Source organism: Micrasema longulum, unplaced genomic scaffold (assembly GCF_059751315.1).
Source record: "Micrasema longulum isolate JH-2025_06_02 unplaced genomic scaffold, ASM5975131v1 h1tg000412l, whole genome shotgun sequence".
In the NCBI taxonomy this organism is placed as follows: domain Eukaryota; kingdom Metazoa; phylum Arthropoda; class Insecta; order Trichoptera; family Brachycentridae; genus Micrasema; species Micrasema longulum.
Window position 1 is genome coordinate 134,296 of NW_028277612.1, and position 25,255 is coordinate 159,550.

The 25,255-nt window shown below is 31.5% G+C and overlaps 1 protein-coding gene and 1 long non-coding RNA gene across 2 annotated transcripts in view; one reads left to right on the forward strand and one right to left on the reverse strand.

The window, feature by feature from the left end:
- LOC148281763 (progestin and adipoQ receptor family member 3) overlaps window positions 1–21,429 on the forward strand; it is a 65,486-nt gene extending 44,057 nt beyond the window's left edge. The window contains exons 2-6 of the mRNA XM_088226160.1: window positions 11,631–11,872; window positions 13,732–13,888; window positions 17,834–17,986; window positions 19,486–19,674; window positions 20,622–21,429. Coding sequence (XP_088082286.1) covers window positions 11,631–11,872; window positions 13,732–13,888; window positions 17,834–17,986; window positions 19,486–19,674; window positions 20,622–20,855 — 975 coding nt within the window. The 3' untranslated portion in view covers window positions 20,856–21,429. The remainder of the gene's footprint in view (window positions 1–11,630; window positions 11,873–13,731; window positions 13,889–17,833; window positions 17,987–19,485; window positions 19,675–20,621) is intronic.
- Window positions 8,574–10,541, reverse strand: LOC148281764 (uncharacterized). The gene is made up of 2 exons (XR_015822283.1): window positions 9,239–10,541; window positions 8,574–9,112 (listed from the first exon to the last, which is right to left on the reverse strand). It is a non-coding gene; the product is annotated as an uncharacterized LOC148281764 (long non-coding RNA).
- Window positions 21,430–25,255: the final 3,826 nt, after the last annotated feature.

Here is a 25,255-nt window from a genome sequence, read left to right on the forward strand (position 1 = left end):
GTCTTAATTTATTTTTAAATATTTTCAAATAAATTAAGGGGCATGTAAAATATATCAATAGATGAAAAAAACATTATAGTTAGAGCAATAACAATAAAGGAAAGAGTGTTGTGCATAGTTAGTGGTACAGACTGGCAGATGGAATAAATACTTATTTCTTGTCACGCGAAAGGGGACATTAAGATTAATTTTGGAGAATAGGTTAAAGAGTCTACTTTATTATTGAATAATTTATGTAAATAGCGTAATTCAGATACAGTGCGTCTTTTTCCAAGGGTAAAAAATCAATTTTGTTTGGCAGATTGGCTGTAAGTGCAAAGCGTTTTATTGATTTTATAATCTAGGTATTTAAAAAATTTTCGTTGAACATTTTCAATCCTTTCTATGTTTGTTATGTATTGTGGGCTCAACACAACGGATGCAAACTTCAAATTACTGCGTACAAAGTATAAGGCTATACATAAACAAAGAGTGCCAAAAAAAAAGAATTTGCACAGCAATATTATTCAATAAATGTATGTATTTATTATTTAGTTGTTATAATAATACTCTTGAAATAAATAAAGACGTGTAACGTATTTTGAACTTTGAAGCTCAGCTCATTGAATAAAAATATGATGAATATATTCATTTTTTGGGTGATCGGTTTTACAACTCAAACTATTTCATTTTAAGACACTACTGTTGCTTTAAATTTTAAATTTACACATTTCATTTGAATCATAATAGCTAATCATATGATAAGGGTTTATTGGACATTTTTCAGATGTTTTCTTAATTAGAGAGAAACTCAGAGTAATAATTCTATAGGAAGCCCTTAAGCTCATTTGCATAGAAAAAAAGCGTTCCAAATTTTTAGTTAGGTTTTTGGTTCACTAATGGTTTTTCTCCGTACGGGTAACTCTATTAGGTTATTACTCAAAGGAGATAAGTGTTACAATTCAAATATTTAAATGACCAAATTATTAATTTTAAAAAAAGTACTATCAGCGATGTTCCGATATCCTTATTGAATATTTTGTCCGTTTAGGCTTTATTATGGTCTAAGCTGGTTTCTCAGCATGCGTCTTTATCAGAATATAAAAATAAATTACATCAAGTATAGATGGACTAGTTCTCCCAAAATTAATTAATAAATACTTGAGTACCTACTTAAATAATTTAATCGGGTTGTGGTCCCGTGGCTAGTTTCTCGGACTTTCGGCTGAAAGGTCCGTGGTTCGAATCCCACTCTACCCCAACTTGATTCCAATTTTCTAATAGTGAGTTATTTACAACTCGTTGGAATAATTTCATATATGGGTAAATCATAAGAACGCAAATATTTGTTTTTTTTTAAATGCGGAAAAAAAATATTAGTGTTTACTGTACCTAAAATTTATAATATACTCCCATCAAAAACAAAAACACATAAACAATAATCAAAGGTTCAAAAGAGAGACATATGCTTTAGATGTGGCTTTTGGAATGAGATTTTTTACATTGAGTTTATTGCGTTTTTTCCATTTTTTTTATCTGTTACATGTTTTCGATGCATTTATTTTTTTTCCTAGTAATAATTTTTTTGACATGTTATAGAATGATGAAGTTCAGCCCAGTTCAGAAAAATGATTTCTAACAGCGGTAAAAATTATAGCAATAAATTTTACAGGCAAGTTTCTTGAAAATCTATGTAAAAAAAAATAAAATAATAAAAACGAACTACTTTGAACGATGTCACTAGTTCATGTGAATCTAACAATGATAAATGAGTTGTGAAATATTTCCTGCTTACGGTAACCCGACGGACCAATCAACAGAACTGACCGCGAAGAAGCGGAAGAAAACTTAAACGTCAAAGCTTTCAAAAATCTAAAAAGAAAAATGGCTTAGTAACAGTTAAAAAAATGAAAATGGTAAAACACTCAGTTTACCCTGAAAATGGCTCCCGCAATGGTAGCCGAAACGTCGAAACAAATCCAACACACACGGTATCACCCAAAAAAAACACATTGCTGTTATGCAGTTCAGTGGGACTTGAAAAATTGTTTTTTTTTATATGTGAATGAATAAATACGAAAAAAAAAGATAAATAAACAAATACGTAATAGTATTTAAGTAAAAGTAGACATTTTTAGACATATAAAATCATGATAAAATTATTCCTTTCACTTTAACGGTGCCATCAAAGTGCCGGTTTTTTTTTCGCATTTCATACCGATCCAAAACGCGCGACGTTTCGGATCACATTGCATCATCTTTTCTATATGAACCCTGGCCGAGTATTTTCGACTCGATGGCTGCTCTCAGGTTAAAATCCTGAATAAGGAAATTGAATGGCGATAAATCCGCCTCGTTGTGTAGTAGTTGGCGCGTTCGCCGGCCATTCTTGAGATGCTGGGTTCGATTCCTGGCAGGGCGGACGTGACATATTGATTTGAACGGTTGTTTAAACTGCAACCCAATGCATTACTGGATGCGCAAATTAGAATGAAGAAGGTGATTTATGACAGTACTATTGATTTAACAATGATGCCTTCAATGACCACTGAAATCAAATCACAAATTAGCATCGTGAGAATATGCAACTTGCATGCAACGATAAAAAAAACAGGCTATTGCAATTTGAAACGCACGTTTACGAATAACGTTTTATTACACGAATTGCAGTTGGATTGCACGTTAGTAAATAAAGGAAGGAAAATATATGTAAAATTGACGTTGACTCTTCTAACAATTGGAATAATTATTAATGATTTTTCTGATCCAAGCAATCATTACATTCGTATCAATATCCGTAAACAATATTGTCTAACATCTGATTGCAGAAACATTCAAAGTAAATTTGCTATACACTGTATGAGTTACACAAAAGTATACAAATTATGCAAGCATTAAAACATTTTATCGGAGAGTAATAAAACAAATTACTTATCCGTGTCCAGGCGGATAAAGAGTACAGTTCTGTTTGTGAAATAAAACTAGAACCCCGGACGAGTAAAAGTTCTGTAGAATCACAAATAACTATCGACGTGCTAATAAGCGACGTGATAATAATTTCTCATTGTGGTTGAACACCTAATATTAAATGTCAAAATCACGCACGACAAGGTATGGTCGAAGGTCTCTGCTGTACCTTGCTTGTAGTGAGTACAACAGGCCACCGGAGCCCTATAGAACGCCAAAAAATGACTGTATTCATTTTAAAATTACTACATGAGGAGGTACGTGGAAGGTGAAATTTAGTTTTAAGTTCTTCTTTTTCCTCGGATATTTATTTCTTACAATATGTAAATATTTCATTTTAATTATGAATTGTTTAAATTTCTTTGTATTATATATTTGCTTGCTATCTTATTTCAGTTTTATGTACATATTATTACTTGTTACTATATTATTATTATTCAATCCTTCCCTGTATAATAACTTGTGGTAAAAATAAAAAACTTTATTAATATTTTCATATATTTACAGAAACATAAAACTTTAACAATTTTCAAAAAGCACTGCGGCATTCATTATTCGGGTAGATTGGCGTGAGATCTTGATCAATTAATTTGGTAAACTATGAATATTTCTCTGGATAATTAAGATTTAATTTTATTTCGCTGATTAAATTACATTAAAACCGGTAATTTTATATGACGTCATCCGATTATTTTTAATGTTTTTAAATGCTAAACGCGTTAAGACAATTCGTCCAAGATAGAATTTATTAATATCGTTATTCATAATACACGATGTTAATCTCATCATTTGAATATACACAAACATGTTTTTATATCACTGAATATTCAGTAAGTAGGTAAACTAGAAGTAGGCTCAAACGTTGCGTTTCGATATTATAAAAAAATATTTTTTAAATTACAAAATGAAACCAGTGGATTTCCATTTCACAAAACAAATTTAATGGTTAGAAGGTCAAACCAACGTGCATGTCAGATTTTTTGAACAACTCGTTCTCATATTATTATTTTTTTATGGCCAGCCTTTTTGATTAAACATCCCCTAATAAATTATTACCCTGATAATTTTTTTTATCTTGAAGCCACTAATCTTTAAACTTACGTTTTTTTATTTACACGCAACTGCTGTTTTATGCTTTTTGTATAAAAAACATTAACTGTATGGTACCTAAAAAAAATATGAAAGAATAACATATTTGGCGTCCGTTTATCAGCATATCAACTTTGTACTCGTATATAATAATAACAAAAATGTTTGGTTGATTTAAGTGGTGCCATTTTATGTAAAAAATCATCTCAAAGGCAGGGCGCTTCACAATAAATTATATACGTAAAATGATTTTTAAATTTGAGGGAATTGGGATTCCAGTAAGTTGAGATTAGAACTGTTTTCTATAGCAAAAGCACGATCTCCGAACATAGTGTTTGGGCAGCGCCGGAGTTCTAGAAATTTAGTTTTCCTCTGGCTGAATTTAATGCTGACCTAAGAATAGATTTTCTTTGACATGTATTTTCTCTCATATTTATCAAACAAAAACTTATCATTTGCTCTTTTTTATTGTAATTAGCGCGTTTCTCGTGTCTCGGGTTCCTCCTGACAAGGTTGACACGGAATATTTATTTAGCAAGGTGTTTTAAGACTGAATTATTTCATAGTACCTGGACTGGCATATAAAGCGCAAGACTAATATTACCTTAATGTAATTAATAGCAAAATAGCCACCAAGTTATGCTGCGATTGGTATTCTAATGTTGTGCACCACTAGTTGCGGATAGGGTAATAATAATGGTAATTATTCTTTTGATTAATTAGAATCAGGTAGTATTTTGCATTCTGTGTTTTTTCTTTGATTGTGATTTGATTTATTTGTTTACAATCAACAATAAGATACAAAAAAAGTTTTACAGTTTCATTTTTGATAAGGGAATCACTATATTACATTTTTATTTTTTTGTTAGGAAGGGTGTAACAATATTATTTTACAATAACTAGCTTAACTAATTTACTCTTACGAGGAGTATGAACAAAAGTAATCAAGGTGAGAAAGACAGAAGAAGACTATTTTCTTCGCCAGCGATGAGCGCTTTCTTTCTAAAGAAGAGGAAAAGAAGCTCTTCTTCTTTATAAAATGAAAGGAAAAACTACTCCTCTCATTTTCCGTCTGAAGGAAAGAGACACACGACTTGTCTTTACCCATCTGAAAATATTTGAAGAGAAAAAAATATTTGGAATAAAGGAAAAAAAATTGGGAGAGGAACAAATGAGAGGTTTTTATTCCCATTTATTAAGGAGGCCTGGAGAGATTATTCCTCTTGCAGAAGAAAGAAACTTCTTATCCTTGAGTTGTTTTATTAGTCATTAGGTACAACAATAAAAAAATTTCAACATTTTTTTATGAGAAACGTTCCGATACGAAGTAGGTACTTGCGATTTGCGACTGTTTAGATAATTTACTTTACGTAATAGTTCCTGTGTCACGTTTATCCTTTGTTTGGTATTATTACTTTACTAATTTAATGTATAATGTATGGCATGCATTACAATAAATGTACACAGTGTCGCATAAAATGGGATCAGAAAAATATCTGTCAGTTTTTTATTGTTGTTACAATAGAGATTCATCATATATTTGGTATTTTAATAGTAAAAAGGATATGTGCACTTCTAGTGATGTACAATTATTATTAATATTATATTATTATTACAAGTGCGTAAAAAAAGGCATTTCGATCCGTGGGTAATATTAAAACTCTACTACTGTACTCGCTAATCTACTCTGCTGAAAAATATATTTTCTGGTTATGTTTGGTGTGTTAACGGATAAATCTACAACTTTAGTATGTAAATTAATTTGCCAGCATGCGTCGCACTCCGAGTATTAACACAAGTTGGTACATGATTACAACACCAGGTTTACTAGTATGGAAGGGCTAGCTGTTCCTAGATATTACAATAAATATGGCAAAAGGACACTGCAATACAGTATACCTAAAATATTTAACATGTTACCAAACAATATTAAAAATACTGAGTTAAATACAGGAGTAAGACGTTTGCTCAAATTATGGTTTTTAGAAAAAAGTTTTTTGTATTAGTGATAGATTTTAATTTTTCATAATGTAAAATGTAATGTTTTTCAAGTAAAATTATTGTTAATGTAGATTAAGTATAAATAATCTATGTAATTTTTAAGAACCTGCTGACGAGTTGTATGTATGCAACTCAGCAGGACTTTAATTTAAGACTATTTTGTAAATATTTTTGAAAAATAAATGAAAAAAAATTAAAAAATGTTGGGACATTATGTTTAATTTCCGCCAGTTGGACAAAGTAATTAAATGAAAATATTTTATTGTTATTGTATGTGTGTAAGATGTCACTCGAACCATTTTGAAATGCAAGAGCTCGATGCAATTTATTTTGGATAGCTTGAATTCAATCCTTATGAATTATATAATTTGGAGGCTAAATAAAAGAGAAAATTTCCAAACTACTTATATTTATACATAATACCTAATAGATTTGAAGCCCGTTTTACAATATTTTCAACGTGACAGATAAATCTCATTGATTAATCGAATTTAATTGCATCGAATCTAATTTATATCGAAATAAACCTCCATGCGAAAACATTATATGAGTTCATTGACATTTTTCCTTAAAATTGGCAAGTTCTGAACCACCGTAAATTCCTCAATATTCATTTCACTTGAATGAAAATAGGCTTCCAAATCGATTTGCATGCACGCGATAGATATGCATAAATTTGTTTCTTAGTACTCGTTGATAGCGCACATTATTTTTATTCACTGACCTTGACATAGTAAATTATGTATCAATAGTACACTCACCTTACCAATTGGTTTTTGCCATTTCTTCGTGGTTAGAAAACGTTAAAATAATGGACAGAAAAATTAAGACATTCTCATAATCAAATAAGATTTTATCATTGTCGTTTGCATCTTTCTTTATGTTTTTGGTACTGAACATTTTAGTACCCTAACTTGTACATTCAAAACCCTGTCAGTATAAATTTAAAACTTTTATTCATTATACTTGTCCTAAGTTCGCATATTCGTTTAAATGAATCCTTTTCGTAACCTTGTCATAGATCGGTTTCCGAGGCTTTAATCTAGATTTATTTACTTCGCTTTCATCCCTCCTCTGCCAGTTACATTCACAAGTGTTGGGACTAAAACCTAAATTTGTGCTACTCAATGAAAAGCCATTTTCCATTAAAAAGCAGCTGGAAACAGACGCTTCATTTTGGATTTATGAATTGGTATTTTTCTTGCCAAGGCGTTTCTAAATTACTGTCAAAGTTCTTTAAATGGCTGATTTTAGCATACAGAAAGTGTCCATCTGAAGGTTCGGCAGATGAGGAAGAGGAGCGTTTCCTATAAACAACTTTTTAAGTGTGTCATTTTCGATGATGGGTGATAGCCTCGTATTCGCCAATGTCAGATGTTTTGGAATAGAATATTACGTTTTCGGGTTTTCTTGCGTAAGTTAAGAGGTGTGTTAGTGCGAAGGTCGGGAAGAAGAATGTCAACAAACGGAATGAGGAAATTCTCCGTATTCGCTTTCAGGCCGCGTGCATGCTTACGCCAACACACCCAAGGGCAGAAGTTGCATCAAATTTTCCACTCATTCGGAGCACGCACGCAATACTAATCCATCAAGCCTGAAAAAGGAAATTATGAGAGAGATGTCCCGAAAATGCCATTAGATTCAACAATCTAATATAATGCAAAGTAGTGTAATGACTATGACGCTCGTCTCACGCATGGATGGTTCCAGGTTCGATTCCTGGTGAGCTCGCAAAAAAAGTTATTTTACTTAAACCTGAGTGTTCCGTTTTGTAATTGAGAAATATCACAAACTAAGAATACCGATTTAAATATATGAAATGGATTTAGAATAATTAATTGTATTTTCAAAATCAATATGGATATTGCGGAGAAATGTTTTCATATTTAAATTTAAAAAATATTTTTCTTTAAATACGTCTCTAGAAAAACGCGAGATTTATTTTATTTACTTATTTATTTAAACGGCTTTTACATGTTTTACATAAATTTTATATACAAAAGACAGACATGTATTTTACACAGAAGTAGCAAAAATATAAACGAGAAAGATAAAAAGAAAAGTATTTAAAAATATCATCTTTACATATTAGTATAAAATATATGGGTATACTTAACATATAGTACATACATATATTGCAGTGGAAAGAACAGAGGAGAATTTTTGTAAATGAAGACAGAAATGCATTTTATACAAAAGTAGCAAAAAATATTTGGCTTTTATAGTTGTGATGTCAAGATTCGTGACAATATTCTAAACGAATTTGAATGCTCGGGAACAAATAAACAAGAATCGTGACGTATTAGGGGCGTGGCCAATGGAATGACCGTTTTTGCACGAATTCAAAATTACAAATTTAAAAATATTTTTTATGCTACTTATAAGTAACAAAAAAAAATGTTTTACTGGACAGTATTTCATAGACCTTTATTACTTTAAAAATGTTAAAAAAAGTTATATTTTCCTAGTGATTGGGCCATTTGGCCTGTTGTCATGCAAAAAAATAAATATTAATATTTTAGTACGAACAAATTCTTGCGGCTGTCTTGTGTACCTACTGGATTCATCCCTCGACGGAAATCATTAAAATCAACCCCTGTCTTGGTAGAACAAAAAATATTTTTTTACTCATTTGTTGAAAAGCTTCAGAATCGCCAACAATTTTTTTATATTAGTTTTAATCAAAGTTTATTATGAATTGTGATAATGCAGATGAGAATGAAAAATACGGTAAAACAGTTTCAACTGAACGCCGAACATTACCAAGAAAAGGGTTGGCGAATATTTGAAATTGAGAACTTCTTTGAACAGGGAATAATATGGAAATCTAGACATTTGGGGGGCTTATAAATAATAACGTATTTAAATTTAAACTAATGTTATTAAATATGGGTATATTTCTAACTTTTTATATTTGTTTATGTATTTTGTCCGTGTCCAGGCGGAATATGATAAAGAATGCACTTCTGTTTGCGAAATAGAACCAGTAGCCCAAGCAAATTACACTTTTCGAGTGAAAAAAAGCCCGGAGTTTTGATCTTGGCATGATTTTTGTTGGTATCTACTGCATAACACACTAAAAGTTGAAAAAAAATGTTGAAGTCAACGGAATATAATTTAAAGATAAATGTATTCGATAAAACCTTGCACATAACAAAAGCAAGGTACAAATAATTTGTAATTACAAAAAAAAAAAAAACACATTAAAAGTCCCCGAGGGTGGGGGGAAAGTTTTTCTTAAGACGATATTATGTATGCACATAACACGCTAGACATATATAATATTTTCCATTTGTAATATCTCGGCTTGCCTTCCGCTGAGAGGTTATTCAGCCTTGTAGGCTGATGCCAAACAACCTAACAATGTTTATTGCCTTCCGGTATAAATGTCGGTAACGGAACATTGACATTATTTATCAAACTAGATTATAAATTTACAGGCAATCTACCTTTGTATAATTTAGAGACAAAGATCTTTATCTCAAACTCCATCTGCAGCAATATTATAAAAATATGGTGTACGTAGATACTATAATACCGAATAATAATTTTCACAATTTAAATCAAATTTAGTACCTAAAAAAACAGTAAGTAGAGACACGTGTTATTTTTAATTGTCATTCCCTGTTACGTTACTTCAAATGGATATATAAGTTACGTCAATATAATTATACAGTTTGTATATTTTGTAATTATACAGTGATATGTTTTGTAAACGTTACGCGAGTAGCTGAAAATAAAAAAATAACCAAATTGATATTATGAGCGATTATAAATTTGAATAATCCTTGCGTAGGTATTTTCGCATGACATCGATGAATGTTCGCAATGTACTCGTATAACATTTTAATTTTATAATAACATAAGTTTTTTCCTAGTAATGAACAGCATTATTGAAAACGTGGAGTCAATGGATATCGGATACAAAATGGGAATAAAAAAAAAACATCACGTGCTATACAGATGACGCTACGCTTGTAGCAGAATCTGAGGATGACCTGCAACGATATCTGCACATGTTTAACCAGAATGCAAAATTATGCACTATGATAATCTCTATCAACAAAACAAAGTGTCTGACATTTGCAAAAGAACAAATAGAGATCAGATTGATGATTGAGAGTGAACCTATCGAGCTGATGTCAAAATTCAGATACCTGGGACTGGAAGTCTTAAATCAAGGTGATCTCTATGATGAAGTCCGCGAACAGACGAATAAAGCAGCGGCTATATCCGGAAGTTTAAAAGACTTTGTCTGGAAAAATAAATATATGCATGTAGAAAGCAAAGTACGAATCTATAAAGCTTGTGTCCGGCCGAAAATGACATACGGAATTGAATCAAGAGCCGACACAATTAATATCTGAAACTGAATCGGGTTGTTGTCCCGTGGCTGGTTTTGCGGACTCACGGATCAGAGGTCCGAGGTTCGAACTCCACTGTACCCCAACTTGATTTTTATTTTCTAATAGAGTGTTATTTACAACTCTTTGAAACCACCAAAATTGAAATATATGAGAAAGCTAATATTTATTTTTCTGAAGAAAAAAAAATATGTAAAAAAAAGCAATGCTCAGAACTGCGGAAATACAGACATTGCGCACTATTCTGAAAAAGACGCTGAGAGACATGATCAAAATACTGTCATACGTGAAGCCTGCAACATAGAAGATATTGTGAGATGGGCAGGAAAAGGCTGGTGGAAAATTCTGGTGCAATCACGTGGAGAGAATGGATACCAACAGACTTCCGCACGTGGTAGTAAACAACATGCCAGTGGGTAGTCACTAATCTGGAAGAACTTCAATAAGGTGGCGAGACAGTTGGAGTTCGGTGTCCCGGAGACCTCATCGTAATAAACAGATCCCCGGATCTACTAAGATGATGAAGAAGAAAAATAGGTTTTTCCTTAAGATACCACCTTGCCGCGTCGCGTTTAATGTATTTAGTCAACTGGAATTTTCTTTAGTAAAATAAAATGAATTGTTTGAAGACGATCAAGGTCAACGATCAGCTAATATAACGAATTGAAAAAATACAGTTTTCAGGCGTTGCCTAGTATGTAGGTGAAATAATTAAATTAGATGAATCTTACCCGCATAAATAAAGGTTTCAGCTCTTCAACTTTACAAACATCAACAGATGAAGGAATTGAAGGAATATAGATGTTCAACTATGGGTGGAATGGTGAATGTTTCACAGTATGTAAAGTGGTCACTTAAACTAGCCAATGACAGGTCATAAGCCCTGTAGATGCCTAGACTTCTATATTCTCTTCTCGAAAATGTTCTTCATTTCTGTTGTAATATGTTGATATAACATACATAGAAAAAATAACAAATAACTTTTCTTCACAGCAAGCTAAGAGTTCAAATCACAACACGGCGTAAGGAAAAAATATCGTAACTTATTATATTCATTTTAATTACTGTGATTTTGGGAATCAAATCCAAAACCACGTGCTTGAGATAAATGCTTTTAAAATCGCAGAGGTCGATGACATGGGAAATACAACCAAATACAACCATTGCATTTTTCATTGTATTATTTTTATTTCATTCATATGTCACTGATTGTGTTTTTGTTTGTTGCAGAAGGAAACCTCTGTAAAGAGCTTGAGAGAGAGGAGGTGTTCCAAGGTGTGCCTGTGTAAGGTACAGAGATGCTGCACTCCTGGACCTGATGATGCAGTTACCAAAATCAGCGCTAAGGATCTGGAGTACATGAAGTTAAGAGAGCTGCTGTCCTTTGAGCAGGCTCCAGCGTACCTCCAACACAACCCTTTTATTAGATCGGGCTACAGAAAATTTCTGCCAACTAAACTTTGCTGGGAAAGGTAGCATTATTTACAATCAATTATTATTTATAACTTTGTAACACATATATAAGTATGTGACTTATCAAGGATATTCTAAAGTATAATAAATAATACATTTTGCTTTGATTTTGAACTAGTTGTGAATAGTATACATATTTTGAATGATAATATTATATTTTTGTTCTTTACCGGTTATCATTTTTTGACTTATCATATCTAAGTACCAAGTAATTTATTAAAACAAAAAAATATGTATTTCATGTTATAGTTTTTTGTTTTCGTAAAGTCGTTTCCATAAAAACATTTGAGGCGTAGTTTCTAATTCCAAATCTCGTCTTCAACGTGGAAGAAAATTGAAATTACTTGTATTTACAGTGTAAATCGATTCATGATATGGGAAACGTCTAAAATAATGCCAGTAGCTCAATCATAAATAACTATCGACGTGCTGAAAAACATGCCAAGCATTTAAGCAATCACAATGAACAATAATGAACATGCTTATCTATCAGCGTTTACTATAAAAAATAATACAATATATTGCATTTGCTAAAAAGTATGTATGTAATACAAAAAAGTGAAAAATAAATCACAATTACTATGGCGACTGGTTTTCTTGACATTTGGCTAGCCAACCGCCGGCTAAATGCAATAAATAGCATGTTAAATAATAAATAAAAATAGCAGTTTTGGAATATTTTTCATATGTACACTGGTGAAATTCAAATATGTGATTATACGTCGCGAAACGTAAATATTTTGACATTTAATATCAGGTGTTCATGGATGTTCCATTGTGATCGCGAATACGATAAACAACCACGGTGAGAAATTGTTATCACGTCGATAGTTATTTGTTATTGAGCTACAGGACCCTAATTACAATGGGAAGTTAACAGAGTTATTTTCGATTGTCTCTAAAGTAAAGTCAAATTTTCAGTTCAAAAATGTGCATACTCGTATATCTTCGTCGGCAACTTGTAATTAAATACGTTTATAAAAAATTGTGCCCAGTTCAATTTTTCACTTGAGAAAATTGTATTATTTGTATAATATTGCATATTATATAAATTTAATAAATAAATTAATGAATAATTGAAGATAATTCTGTTAACTTTCCATTGCAATACGGGCAGCAACGGAAATGCACTTTTAAAATTCTTCCAGTATTTTTTTTACACAGTCAAGTTATTTTGTTAATAAATAAAAAATAATCATAAAGAAAACTGTCATGAACCAGTGGTATTTTAACAATGTTTGATTATGTCCAAATGCTTGCAGACTGGCTGGATTTCCTTCATATGTTCATATTTAAATTTATTTCAACAGAGAGGGAAAATGTTTTTGAGAAGGGAATATGGAAGTCTAGGCATTTACCTGTCATTGGCTGGTTTAAGTGGCCACTTTACACACTGTGTAACATTCACCATTCTGCCCATGTTTGAACATCCACATTTCCTCAACTCTTCCATCTGCTGACTTTTGTGAAGTAAAAGAGCTGAAACCTTCCCTGTAAATACCTAGACTTCCATATCCCTTCTCAAAAAATTTTCCCTCTCTGTTGAAATAAATTTAAACAGTGGTATTTTATTCAATATTTTAATTCTACTTTTAAAACTTGTTTTGAATTATCTTATTAGAACTTTCACCATATTAAATTAATATTACATTTAACTAATAAATCAACTACACGTTGTTACGAATAAAACTATAATTTAGAAATAAACTTCCACCACTAAATTATCTGCATGTTTTTTTTTAAATTAAATTTTCTATACATACCTACATAGGCATATGAAATCCGCTCTTTCTTAAGTTTTTCTGGAACGGTAATTTAAGGGTTCAATTAATTAATTGTAATAATTTTTATGTTTAAGCGTATTTTGGTGGACAAATGAGACCATAAATATCTGGTCCCACGTGTTTGGATGGTTCCTGTTCTTGGGTCTCACCATCAATGACCTGATGCTCCTCAGTATACACGCTTCCCTGACGGACAAACTGGTGGTTGCCATTCTCCTGTGTTGTTTCCAGGTAAATGATAATTCATTAAACAAAAAGCCTTTATCATGAGAACTGATATTATAGTTAAAGTCAATTATTGATTGAATAGGTATAAACTTTGTGGAATAACATGATCAAATACATACATAATTGTTCTAAGACAACTTTACCACTTTGAGAGTACTTACAGGGATGGGAGGGGCCAATAAAGGAGGGGGAGGTTTAGATAACGGGAATATTGTAAGTGATGATGAGGAATTTTTAAATATAATATTTTTTTTTTTTTTCCGATTCTTCTTTTCATTTTTAGATTTTCTAAGTGTTATGTTTAGTTTATAACACCTAGCTGTAGATTGAAAGATCTTTGCTTTCCGAAACTAGCAGTGCTGTAAAAAAACTGAAGTAGTCAGAGAATAAATTGTTTTATTTATTATACATATTAAAAGCATTTGATATTTTGTAGTATTTGACTCATCACTAGCAACATTGAATTCATTAAATAAGTACGATTGTTCCACCACACTTTCTTAACTATTAATATCAATAAAATTTTCCAGTAACCTATCTACTTACTCCCTACATTTTTTTTATAAAGGACTCAAAATTACCTAGTAATACAACTTATCCTCAACTTTCATCCTTATAAGCTATCAAGTTTGTTAAATGATGTTCCATAGAAAACTAGTTACAACGTTATCTTGATAATAAATTGCACGAATTTGAGGTTTCAAAAATCCGTCCGGGGTAGCATATTTATAAATAAACACTCAGAATAAATCGGAAATAGAATTTGACAGGTTCGAATGTGTTTTTTTAAACTATAAAATACATCTTAATTGCTGTTTCATGGTTCCTTGATCAATGACACTGACAAAGAAAATAAAATTTTAGTAAGGTGGCTTGACAAATCTTTTACCGTTTACGTATTGCCTCAGAAAATTAATGATGGTTTTGTGAAAATGAAACCAAATTCACAGCTACTATAAAATACATCAGACTCGCACTTTCTCTTCAGCGAAACGAAAGGTTTTTACGGTCTAAAAAGTACCTACGTATCTTACTCACTCGATGTACATTAAATTTACTAAGATTATGGCTTTAGAAAACTTATTCAAAATGTTCGAGGTTTTGAAAAATGAACGTCCATATTTTTATTAATAATTATCCTTATTTCTAAGTAATTTATAAAGTAATTTATTTCTGTTTGGTTCTTTTTTCGTCGATAAAATTTCGAAATATTTCCAACTGATATTTTTCGGATTAGGTACTAAATACATTACGATTTTCTCATTTTTGTATAAGAATCGTTTGGAAAAAATAACCACTGTTTGCAAATGATAGTACCGATGATTTTTATTATTATTTTCCGTTCGGTTATCTAAACAAGAGGTCAGAAAAATGTGGCCAATTACACCTTATTTTAAAAAAGTATGCAGCAGGAAGTTATTTTTTTTTTGCTCTATAACTCAATAATTAGGGTAAATTAACAATATCAGCACTGTATCCAATGGAAATTTTCAAAAACAAAATCGACGGTTTAAAAAAACTCGGAAATTGTTTACACAATGTTAAGTTATTGTTTGTAAATAAATAATGGTGTCGTTAACCTCGTCCGCTAAAATAAATAGATTTACAAGATTATAGGTTATGATGTAAGAAACTAATTTGATATAAATATATTACTTTACGTAGAAGATTAACAAAAAATACGTAGGCAAATGTAATGTGTACGAAGGATTTAGCCAGGTCAGAGCTCTGCTGTTTTTTATTAAACTGGGTTGTTACGAAACGCGAAAGAATACTCGAACCCACAAGGCCACAACACTGCGACGCGGAGAAAGTATTCGAAAGGTCGCGATAGTAATATTTTTACACCGGGCATAATGCTGCTGGTTTGAAAATATTCTCTCATTTATTGAACTGAAGTTTTGCAAAACGTTTTGAGTGGCCTTTTTAAAATCAACTGACAAAAATATTTTGTGGAATCTACCCTTCGACGTAAATTGAATGAATGTCAATTTGTTTGCGTTTATAAGCTTCCGAACATACGACCAACACCGGATAAAAATTATTTATAATGTGAGCAGATTGTACATAATACTATTTTTACAATGTTTTATACCATTTCGGTGGTTTCCCTAAATTAATGTAAATACAAACATCAATACGTATATCAAATATTTTTTTTCCTACTCGCGGTAAAAATTAAAGCATTTAATCGAACGGCGAAAAAGTATGAAAAAAAATAAATTACTTTGAACTAGGTACGTCACAGGTTCCAAATAAATCTATGATAAAGTATTGTGATAGATTTCCGGGAAGCCAACTCACCAATTAGCACTCTACGAAAAGAACTTTTAATGTCATAAGTGGAGTAATTTAAAAATACAAAACTCTAATATATACTTTCTCTGCTGATACCTACATAAAAAATTTTTTTGTCTTAGTTTGATAGTCTATGAACAAACTAAAAATTATACTAAAAACAAAATAAAATACAAAGGCTACAGTGGCAACAAAACAAAATACTGAAAAATGCACATAATCTAGACTACCTTACTCCGATCATAGAACTCAACAAAAACATAAAACACCTATATAGACATAGACGGCCTGAGAAAACAAGAAACACAAAATAACACAAGGACTCATCAAAGACGATGATATCTCGCTGACAATAGTAACTGACATACATAATCACAACACGAGAAGATCACACTGCCGCATACGAAGAGCTAAAACAAGAACAGGCCAATCGCGACTTGTGAACAATGGACTGAAAATGTACAATGACTTACCTATACAATACTACAGTATTAAAACAATGACTAGGTACGTAAGTAGGTAATAAAAAAACAGCTTAAAAATCCAATGATAACCAACAAACTGACCTAACAACAGGCGTATAATAGACGGTTTTGGCTTGCGCTTGCAATGCTCGTTGTATTGCTGTAAACTGTAGCTAACTTTGTGACAAATAATCATAGAATGGTTTTTTGTCCATATGGGCGACTCTATAAGCGGGTAGTGTATTATTGTTCTGTGATATTATCAAATTAACCCCCAAGGATGTTTAATTAGTTCCATTCCAAAAAAAATTGTAAACTATGGAAGAAAGAATTGTGTCATTTACTTACATAGTACATATTGTATTTAGTTAGCTGGTGGTAGAAATAACATACTCCAAAAGATGTAATATACCCAGAGCTTTGATGTATTTGGCACTAAGCCATCTGGTAAAATCCGCATGGACCAATTTTAATGTCTTTCGCAACACAAAAATCGTGTATTTTTGTTTAAAAGGGTCGCTGATGGTATTCATCTGAAAACCATATGCTCAAGTGCGTAACAAATACAATTATACTTGAATCTCAGGATGTTGTGTGCGAAGAATAAAAGTAACTACATATTTTTTGTATTAACCTACCCCTCCGTAGGACCAAATCTCGCATTATATAAATCCCCACGCAGTCCTTTAGGAGGTAATTAGAAATGTAACCTCACGTTGTTTCTACGTCACAGTTTTGTAATATTTAGTTTAAATAAATACTGTAGCTTTCAAGTGTAATAGTATGATGGCGTTTTGTAATGTCTTTTCAATAATAAATTAATATAATATTATATACAACATCTTCGTGTCTTATCAATTGATCTAGTGGATGTCGATTAATCGTTCTATGTGTGCTACAACATCAGAGCATAACAATTGTACTAGAAAATACAATTAACAAACATTAAAAGTATAATGTGTTTTTCTTTCCAATTAAGATTTCCAAGATTTTAAATATTGGAGTAACGGAGTAACATATCTAGTATTTATACATACAATTTTTTGATTTGATAATAATGTTTGTTTTGTTAAAACTGACCATAGTAAGAGCACTACTAAAATCCTTATTATGTGCATTATATCATCTTATCATTACGAAACAAAGTTCTGTAAATATACATTCAACATGGTTTCATTATTTTCAGGCCTGCATGATTTTGTCAAGTCTCTACCATACATTTTCTTGCCGATCTGAAGATACCTTTGATTGTTTCTTGATGTATGACCTTTTTGGAATCGCTCTTTCGCTTCTGGCCATCTATACATCTGGAATATACTATGCATTCTGGTGTCATAATGTAAGTTTAAACCACTAGTTTCCGCATGATATATTTTTATGATGGTGTATTTTTTCTTGAAATTTTGGATGTGGTCACTGAGGTACAATTAAATAGAGATGATGCTTCATAGAACTATAGGTTTAAATTATGTTCTAAAAATGAGCGCTGTCACGTCATGCCGCATCAACATTGCAAAAAGCGTCGTAGAGTAAAAAAGACTAACTGTCTATGCCAGTTTACTGTGAATTCAAAGCTGTGTGTCGCGCCCTTGTACGCTTTTACGTTGCCTCACATTTACTGACCGCTGTGCGTAAAACACTATTTCCCACCAAATACAAGATAAGTTCCGGAATCTTAATTGAATGGAACACAAGATGGATGCTTAGTGCCGCATCTAGGGCATACATTTATATCAATGACTGTGGTTAGTATTTCTTATCTTTATCCCCTTCTCATGCATCCTCATCCTAGTCCTTTCCTTACTCAGCAAGCGTATTTCTCATTTCAAATTTTAATTCCACTATGCATGTATTATTTACACACATTTATTTACTAAATATAATTTGTGAAAGCCTAACTATTTGGAATCTATGAAAAAATTTATGCTGCTAAAATTTTAAACCAACAGTTGGTTTCACAAATAAAATAATAAAAAAGATTTATCTTGGAAATCTATCTCTTTTGGTAGAATCTAATATTGTGCTTAGGCTAGGCAAACTTAAAAATATTCTTGCTTATCATGGTTTGTTCTGTCATGAACATGTAAACTTTAAATAATTGAATATGTTATTGCATTGATTACATAATACTTAGGTATGCACCATCTTAATGAAATATATAAATGAAAACAAACACAATTCAGTCCAGTGTCAACGAATTTGAAGTTGACCTGGCAGTACCATTGTCCAGATGTTTTGTTTGCATTTTATAATCTGTTAAAGCTGCCTTATTTTGATGTAATAAAACATTTAGTAATCACCTATGTTATTATTTGTAATTCATTGAATTAAATTAATATAATTCAAAGTAGTAAAACATTTGAAGAGCTTGCTTGTGTTCTTGTATTTGTATTCAGAATATAAACATTCCAATACAACCAATTTGTGCCAAGATAATAAAAACAAACATATTATAGTTATTCTTGTAGATGGAGTGCAAAATAAGCTCCTGACATCACTATGACCTGTGTAAATCAATTATGATAGGTCCCTGTAAATATTTTTTCCCCCCAAGTCTAGGTCTTTGAAGAGCCAGGCTACTGAAAGGAAGACAAGTACATTAATATCTTTGGCTAAATCTCGTCCTCCAAACCCAAGTCAATAAAGCATCGGGCTATGAGCTAGAGAGTAAGCGCTCTCATATCCTCAGGTTTAATAATGGTTTCCCAAAGATGTAAAGCATCATAAGCACATAGAGTGTGACATATTATAGTTACTAATTCAATTGTATGATCTGTGAAAATGTATAAAGTTTTTTGTTTTTATCATTGTAATAAACTGTAAATATTTTCTTTACAGGAATTGAAATGGTTTTACTTGATAACAGTAACCTTAATATTTTTGGTGGCAATGGCTGTCCAACTTCCTCAGTTCAAGATCAATGCAAATGCCAAAATGCTGATATTTGTCGCATGGGCTGCCTACGGAGTACTCCCAACCTTACACTGGGCTGTCGCAATGGGAGGATTTGATAATCCGATGGTGCAGGTAGGGAACTAAATAAAATAATTTTAATTATGTAATTGGCATTTAGGGATACAAACAATTTTATTATAAAACAATTCACGGAGTGGGATGGTTTTTATAAATTTAATTATGAAGATTTTAGTGTTATTTCTTCATAAAATCAACAGATGGCACTAGTGAATTTCAAAATTGATAAAAATAAACCAGCTCCAAAAATGTCATAAATGTTTATTTATTTATGAACGCACTTAGGGCTTTTACAATATGATTTACACAAATAGTAGATATACAAATAGAAATGACCATACAATAATAAAAACAAACAACCATGGAGGATGAAAATTAAATTATTAATGAAATTCACAATAATTTATTATTTTCATGGACACTGGATTTGATAAATATAAGGTAATATAAATAAATACTATGTATATAAAAAAGATCGAAAACAAGTAGTGTGACATGGTGTGAAAAGTGATAATTTTAACCAAATACACGGGTCATGCCTGTAGATAGCTACATGTATTTCCAAGCACTCCTCTTCAAGATTTTCTCCATATATATTCGGGTTTATTAAAGGGCCAAACACACAACATGAAGACATCCATTGTTCATGGCATAAGATATGACATGTCTTAAAATCAGTGTTTTGAAGAATTTACTACAAATCGTCGTTGCACGGGCAATATCTGATAAGTGACATTAATTTTTTTTTAAGGAGATAACTTAAACAATGAATCTTTTAATGATGGATCTTATTTTAAAATATATTTTTATTGGTGACAAAAAGGAAGAATACGTCATTTTATTTTGACATAATATTAATTTATATTGCCAGCGCAACGACGAAATGTAACCTAATATAATTTATTGAGTAACCAAACATACATATGTATACATAATATATTTTAAATTAGGAAATTTTTGGGACAATTTTTACTAAAATTTCATAAAACTAATTGTTTCAGTTGCTGTTTCCACGAGTAATTGGAATGTACATCATCAGCGGGATTGCATTTGGAATATATTTATTCAAAATACCGGAAAGATGGTGCGCAGGGAAGTTTGATTTCATCGGCCACTCTCACCAATGGTGGCACTTGTTTGTCGTTCTTGCCCTCTACTATTGGCACAACTCCGGAATGATGTATGTTCAATACAGAATGAATCACGGTTGTGCCAACAGCATGAGAATATTCTAAAAATGAGCTAATTGATTACCTGAACTTCTATTCTGTGATAAATTATTAAAGTTACAATAATTAACTGTCATCTAACAATGTAATGACATGTCTAAAGTGAATTTTATGTCTTAATATTACTCACTAATATTCAAAGACCATGACCTCAATATTGTGACAAACAAAAACATAATATGGTCGAACTTCGTTAAAACGATTTTTTAAAAAGGAATAACCCGCTAAGCCTCTATTTTGAGGATTATCAGCAAGTGGGATAGGGGTGGATATGGAAGGAGATAATGAAAATTACACTATAACACCCAGACTAATTGAGAAAAAATCATTCTTGGATTTTTCTTGCAACTTGCGGGAATCCAACCTCGGACACCAGTTTCACAGTTGGCCGTCTTACCAACTGCGCCACGGCGCCTGTCACGGAAATAACGAAATCTCGAATGTAACGAGGATACGTTAGTTGACGTTTTAGTTTATGGTTTTCTTCTGAGCTACTTATCGGACATACCGAACAAAAATATTGTCAACAGCTGAGCCAAAACTCTTCAATCATTTAAAAATATCATTTTCAAAATAAAAACCTTAGTAATAAAATCCAAATGTCGGTGTCCAGATCGGATTACATTAATGACACTATGTCAGTGTCCAAGTACTTAATTGGTGTTAACGCCAACAACATTAAAAAAGTATCAAACATTATGGTTGAAATTGCGGTTAAAAATTCCTAGCTTTGTGAACTTAATGATTACCGGCTCGGCACCACATTCCGATAATTTATGACTTCATTTGTAGTTTATAAAAGACACCCTTGTTTCGGGAGTTATTACAATGTTTTGCAATTTTTTCAATGTTCTATGGGCAATGCAGAGTGGGTGATTAAAACTAAATCTTAAATTATAAACATGTCTATTAACAAGTGGAAATTTAGGAACTGGTATGTTTGTAATTGTGGGCAATTATTTTAACTTTCTACAACAGTTTTACTTTTTTGATTATCGGTATGAATTATATGTACATATTTATTTGTTTACTAAGTGACAATACGCAATGGTGATTAGATTTAAAAAAAACTGTCTCTGGTGTAATGAGTAATGTTTATGAATAGTAAATTCAGTCGGTCCCATCTTCCTTGTAATAACCAAGTTTGGCTGAATATCGTTTATGTACATCCGAAAATTAAAGTTCATTTTGACAAATTTACTATATAGATCAATCGGCTATTATCATAATCATATTTGAGGTCAAAAAGTCTGGTTACATGTGTAATATCATGTATTTATTTTGATTTTTTTATAACAAGAATTTATTATTTATAGTTTGTACATTTTTATATAATCTGATACAACCACATTATAGAATATACACCAAGTTAGTGCTTTATAGTATAAAATATAAAACATTATAAGTTATGACAAATGCTCCAAGAAAGAGTAAAGAAAAAATTGAAATGATAACTAATTGAAAAATAAATATATTTATTATATGTTACCTATTTCTTACATCGTTAAGAAAATACTTATTATGTCAAAATGTAGTAAATAAAGTAGTATTATGAGATATCAAAGTGCATAATCTTAACATACACAATGTAACTGATTTAAAGGGTGCTCAATTATAAAAATATCCAAACAAAACATACAAAAAATAATATGTAACGGCACTTGGTCTCTCTCGGCATTACATGCATGAATATTTGCAATGTTTGTCTGTTAAAAAATGTCCTTCAAATAATGTACATACATCTGATTACTAGACTTATCTTTAATAATATAATTAATTCTAGTTATAATATTCAAAGAAACTACTTTCTAGTACAAGAAGTTTTCTGATTTTTCTATAAAACGTTTGAAGTTTTTAAGAATATGTATTTTTATGTATTGTTAAATTTGACTTATAATGTTTTAGCTACCAATCAAATAACATATGTTTTTAGAAATCTTTCTATCTAATCCCTTCCTCTTTTAAATTCTCAAACTTTTTATTCTCAGCTGTTTTTATTATTTAATCCTTTAAAATGTTACATTATTGATTATTGTTATGAAATAAATAAAATAAAAAAAAACTCTTTTATTTACTCAAGCTTTGACTCACATAAATAACTGTAACAAATACATGTTTTGATTAGCCATGTAGCCTTTTTCATTAGAAAAAAAACATAGAAAGTTATTCCACGCCTATATCCAGGAGTAATCTTGACAGTCCAAGTAATGTAAGGATCTAGCAACCGGAAAGCTCAAAGAAGCAGCTCACAAGATAAGTGAAGTGAAAATTCTGTGGGCGAAAGCAACAACGGAATGAGTAAAAATGCAGATTTTCAGGAGAACCGAAACTTTTTGTCCTTGCCAAAAGTCTTAAATTATTGATCATATCTTTAATCTTTTACACAAATATTCATTCTAGTCTGTTCCGCATGACAGGATCGTGACCACCATGTCAAACTCTCTATACTGCAGTTCCCCGCATTCCTGAGAGCTGTCATAAAGGATGAGCCTACTGCAGTTTTCATCTGGTCTGACCAGGGCATGGGGGACCTCCCTCGTCCTCTTTTTCCCTCAACGCTGCTGACCACAGCAAGCTTCTCCTGGCAATCTTCTTCTCTCCTTGCAAGGTGACCAACATTTCGGAGAACTCTTCTGAGGCATATGGTCGAGAGTCTGTCAGTTAGCTTCAGTTCCTGAAAAATGGAGGCATTGGTACGTCTGGCTGTCCAGGGTATTCTTAGCACGTATGGAGGCGTACCTCCAGCACCACATCACCACAAGGGATCTATTATATCGTGTTTTTTTGCCCTTATTGTCCATGTTTTTGCCCCATTTAAAAAAAATTCAAAGACTAATGTTTTGACCAATCTCATTTTTGACGCTTTCAATATGCCTCTGTTTTTTCATATCTTTTCCAAACTTGCCATTGCACTTTTTGCCATCCCAGCAATTCTTTGGATTTCAGGCTTGCAACTGTTATCCAAAAACCCAGATAATTAAATTTTTAGACAACCTCAAGGGTAATTAAAGTATATGTCCTTTGACTTGGTGATTACAATTTACAATAAGTAATTTAATTTTCGCTTTGTTAATCTCCAAACCCATTTTCTTGCGTTCTTCCTCAACTCTTGATAGCAGTTCGGCCATTTCAATTTCTGTTTTAGCAAACAGTGTTGTATCATTGGCATATCTCAGAATATATAAAAGTTTTCCACCAATTTTTTCGCCACCATTCCAGTAAAGTTATCAAGTGCTTTTCTCATGATATATTCTCCATAACAGTTAAACAAATTTGGCGATGGAATACACCCCTGTATAACTCCTTTTCACACTGACGACTTTCCTGATGAGATGGAGTTGACTTGTACTGTTGCGGAACAAAAAAATATGTTCATAGTACAATGTTTTTTTTAATAATTTCATTTTTCCTTGTGAGATTGAAAAACAACTCTTCGTACTTAATTCAGAACTAGTTTTTCAACTCATTCCGTTGTTCTTTTCGCGCAGAGAATTAGTTTTTGATTTTATTTGCAAGGTTAAGCAGAAGCACAATAATAAAAAAAATATGTATATAAATTGTAATGACTTACAATAATTATTATTGAATGTAATTCTTATACATAAAAAAAGGGTACTGTGATATTTTTTTTTAGTTTTTAGCATGTAAACTAAGTAATTTAGAATTACATGACGTAAACCCACGTAATAACCACGCAATAATGAATTAAATTAAAAAAAGAAATATACATGAATAATTAGTGACATCTGTCTAAAAAGTAAATAAGTTCTGTAAGTGAGATTTCTGAGAAACACTTTGATGATCTGGGAACACAGCCACGAATGTTTCTCAGTTTGGCAAATAGATGGCCAAACTAGCTTCTATTTTCGGCATAAAACAACTAGCAAATAAATTAACGAGGAAGTTCAGTGGTTTTTAAGTTTTTTTTTTTTTTAATAGACTTTTAAACAAAGTTTTTTTTTTAAATATGCTTTTATGTATCCTATTATCAGCGCTATGATTGTTTAAAGTTTTGTATTTCTGAAATTACTCCGCGTGCGACGCCTCAAGTTATTTACCGCTTCTTCTCGGTCAGTTCTGCTGATTGGTTCGTTGACGGTAAGTAAACCGGTAATCTTCCACAACTCTCTAGCATTGGTTGGATCACATCAACTAGTGACATCGTTCAAAGTAGTTCGTTTTTATCTAAATATTTTTTTCGAACATTTTTATAAAATAAACATTTTTTGTATCTAGTTTTACGTAGGGCTGAATGAGAATCATTGCTACTAGAGTAAATGTTTGATTACGTTATCTTATATCAATTAAACTTTAAAAAAAAAGTTAAATGTGAAGTCAAAAGAAAAATTAAATTAAATTTACAAAAGCAACATAAAAAAAAACTACGATACAGAAGTGTACTCGTA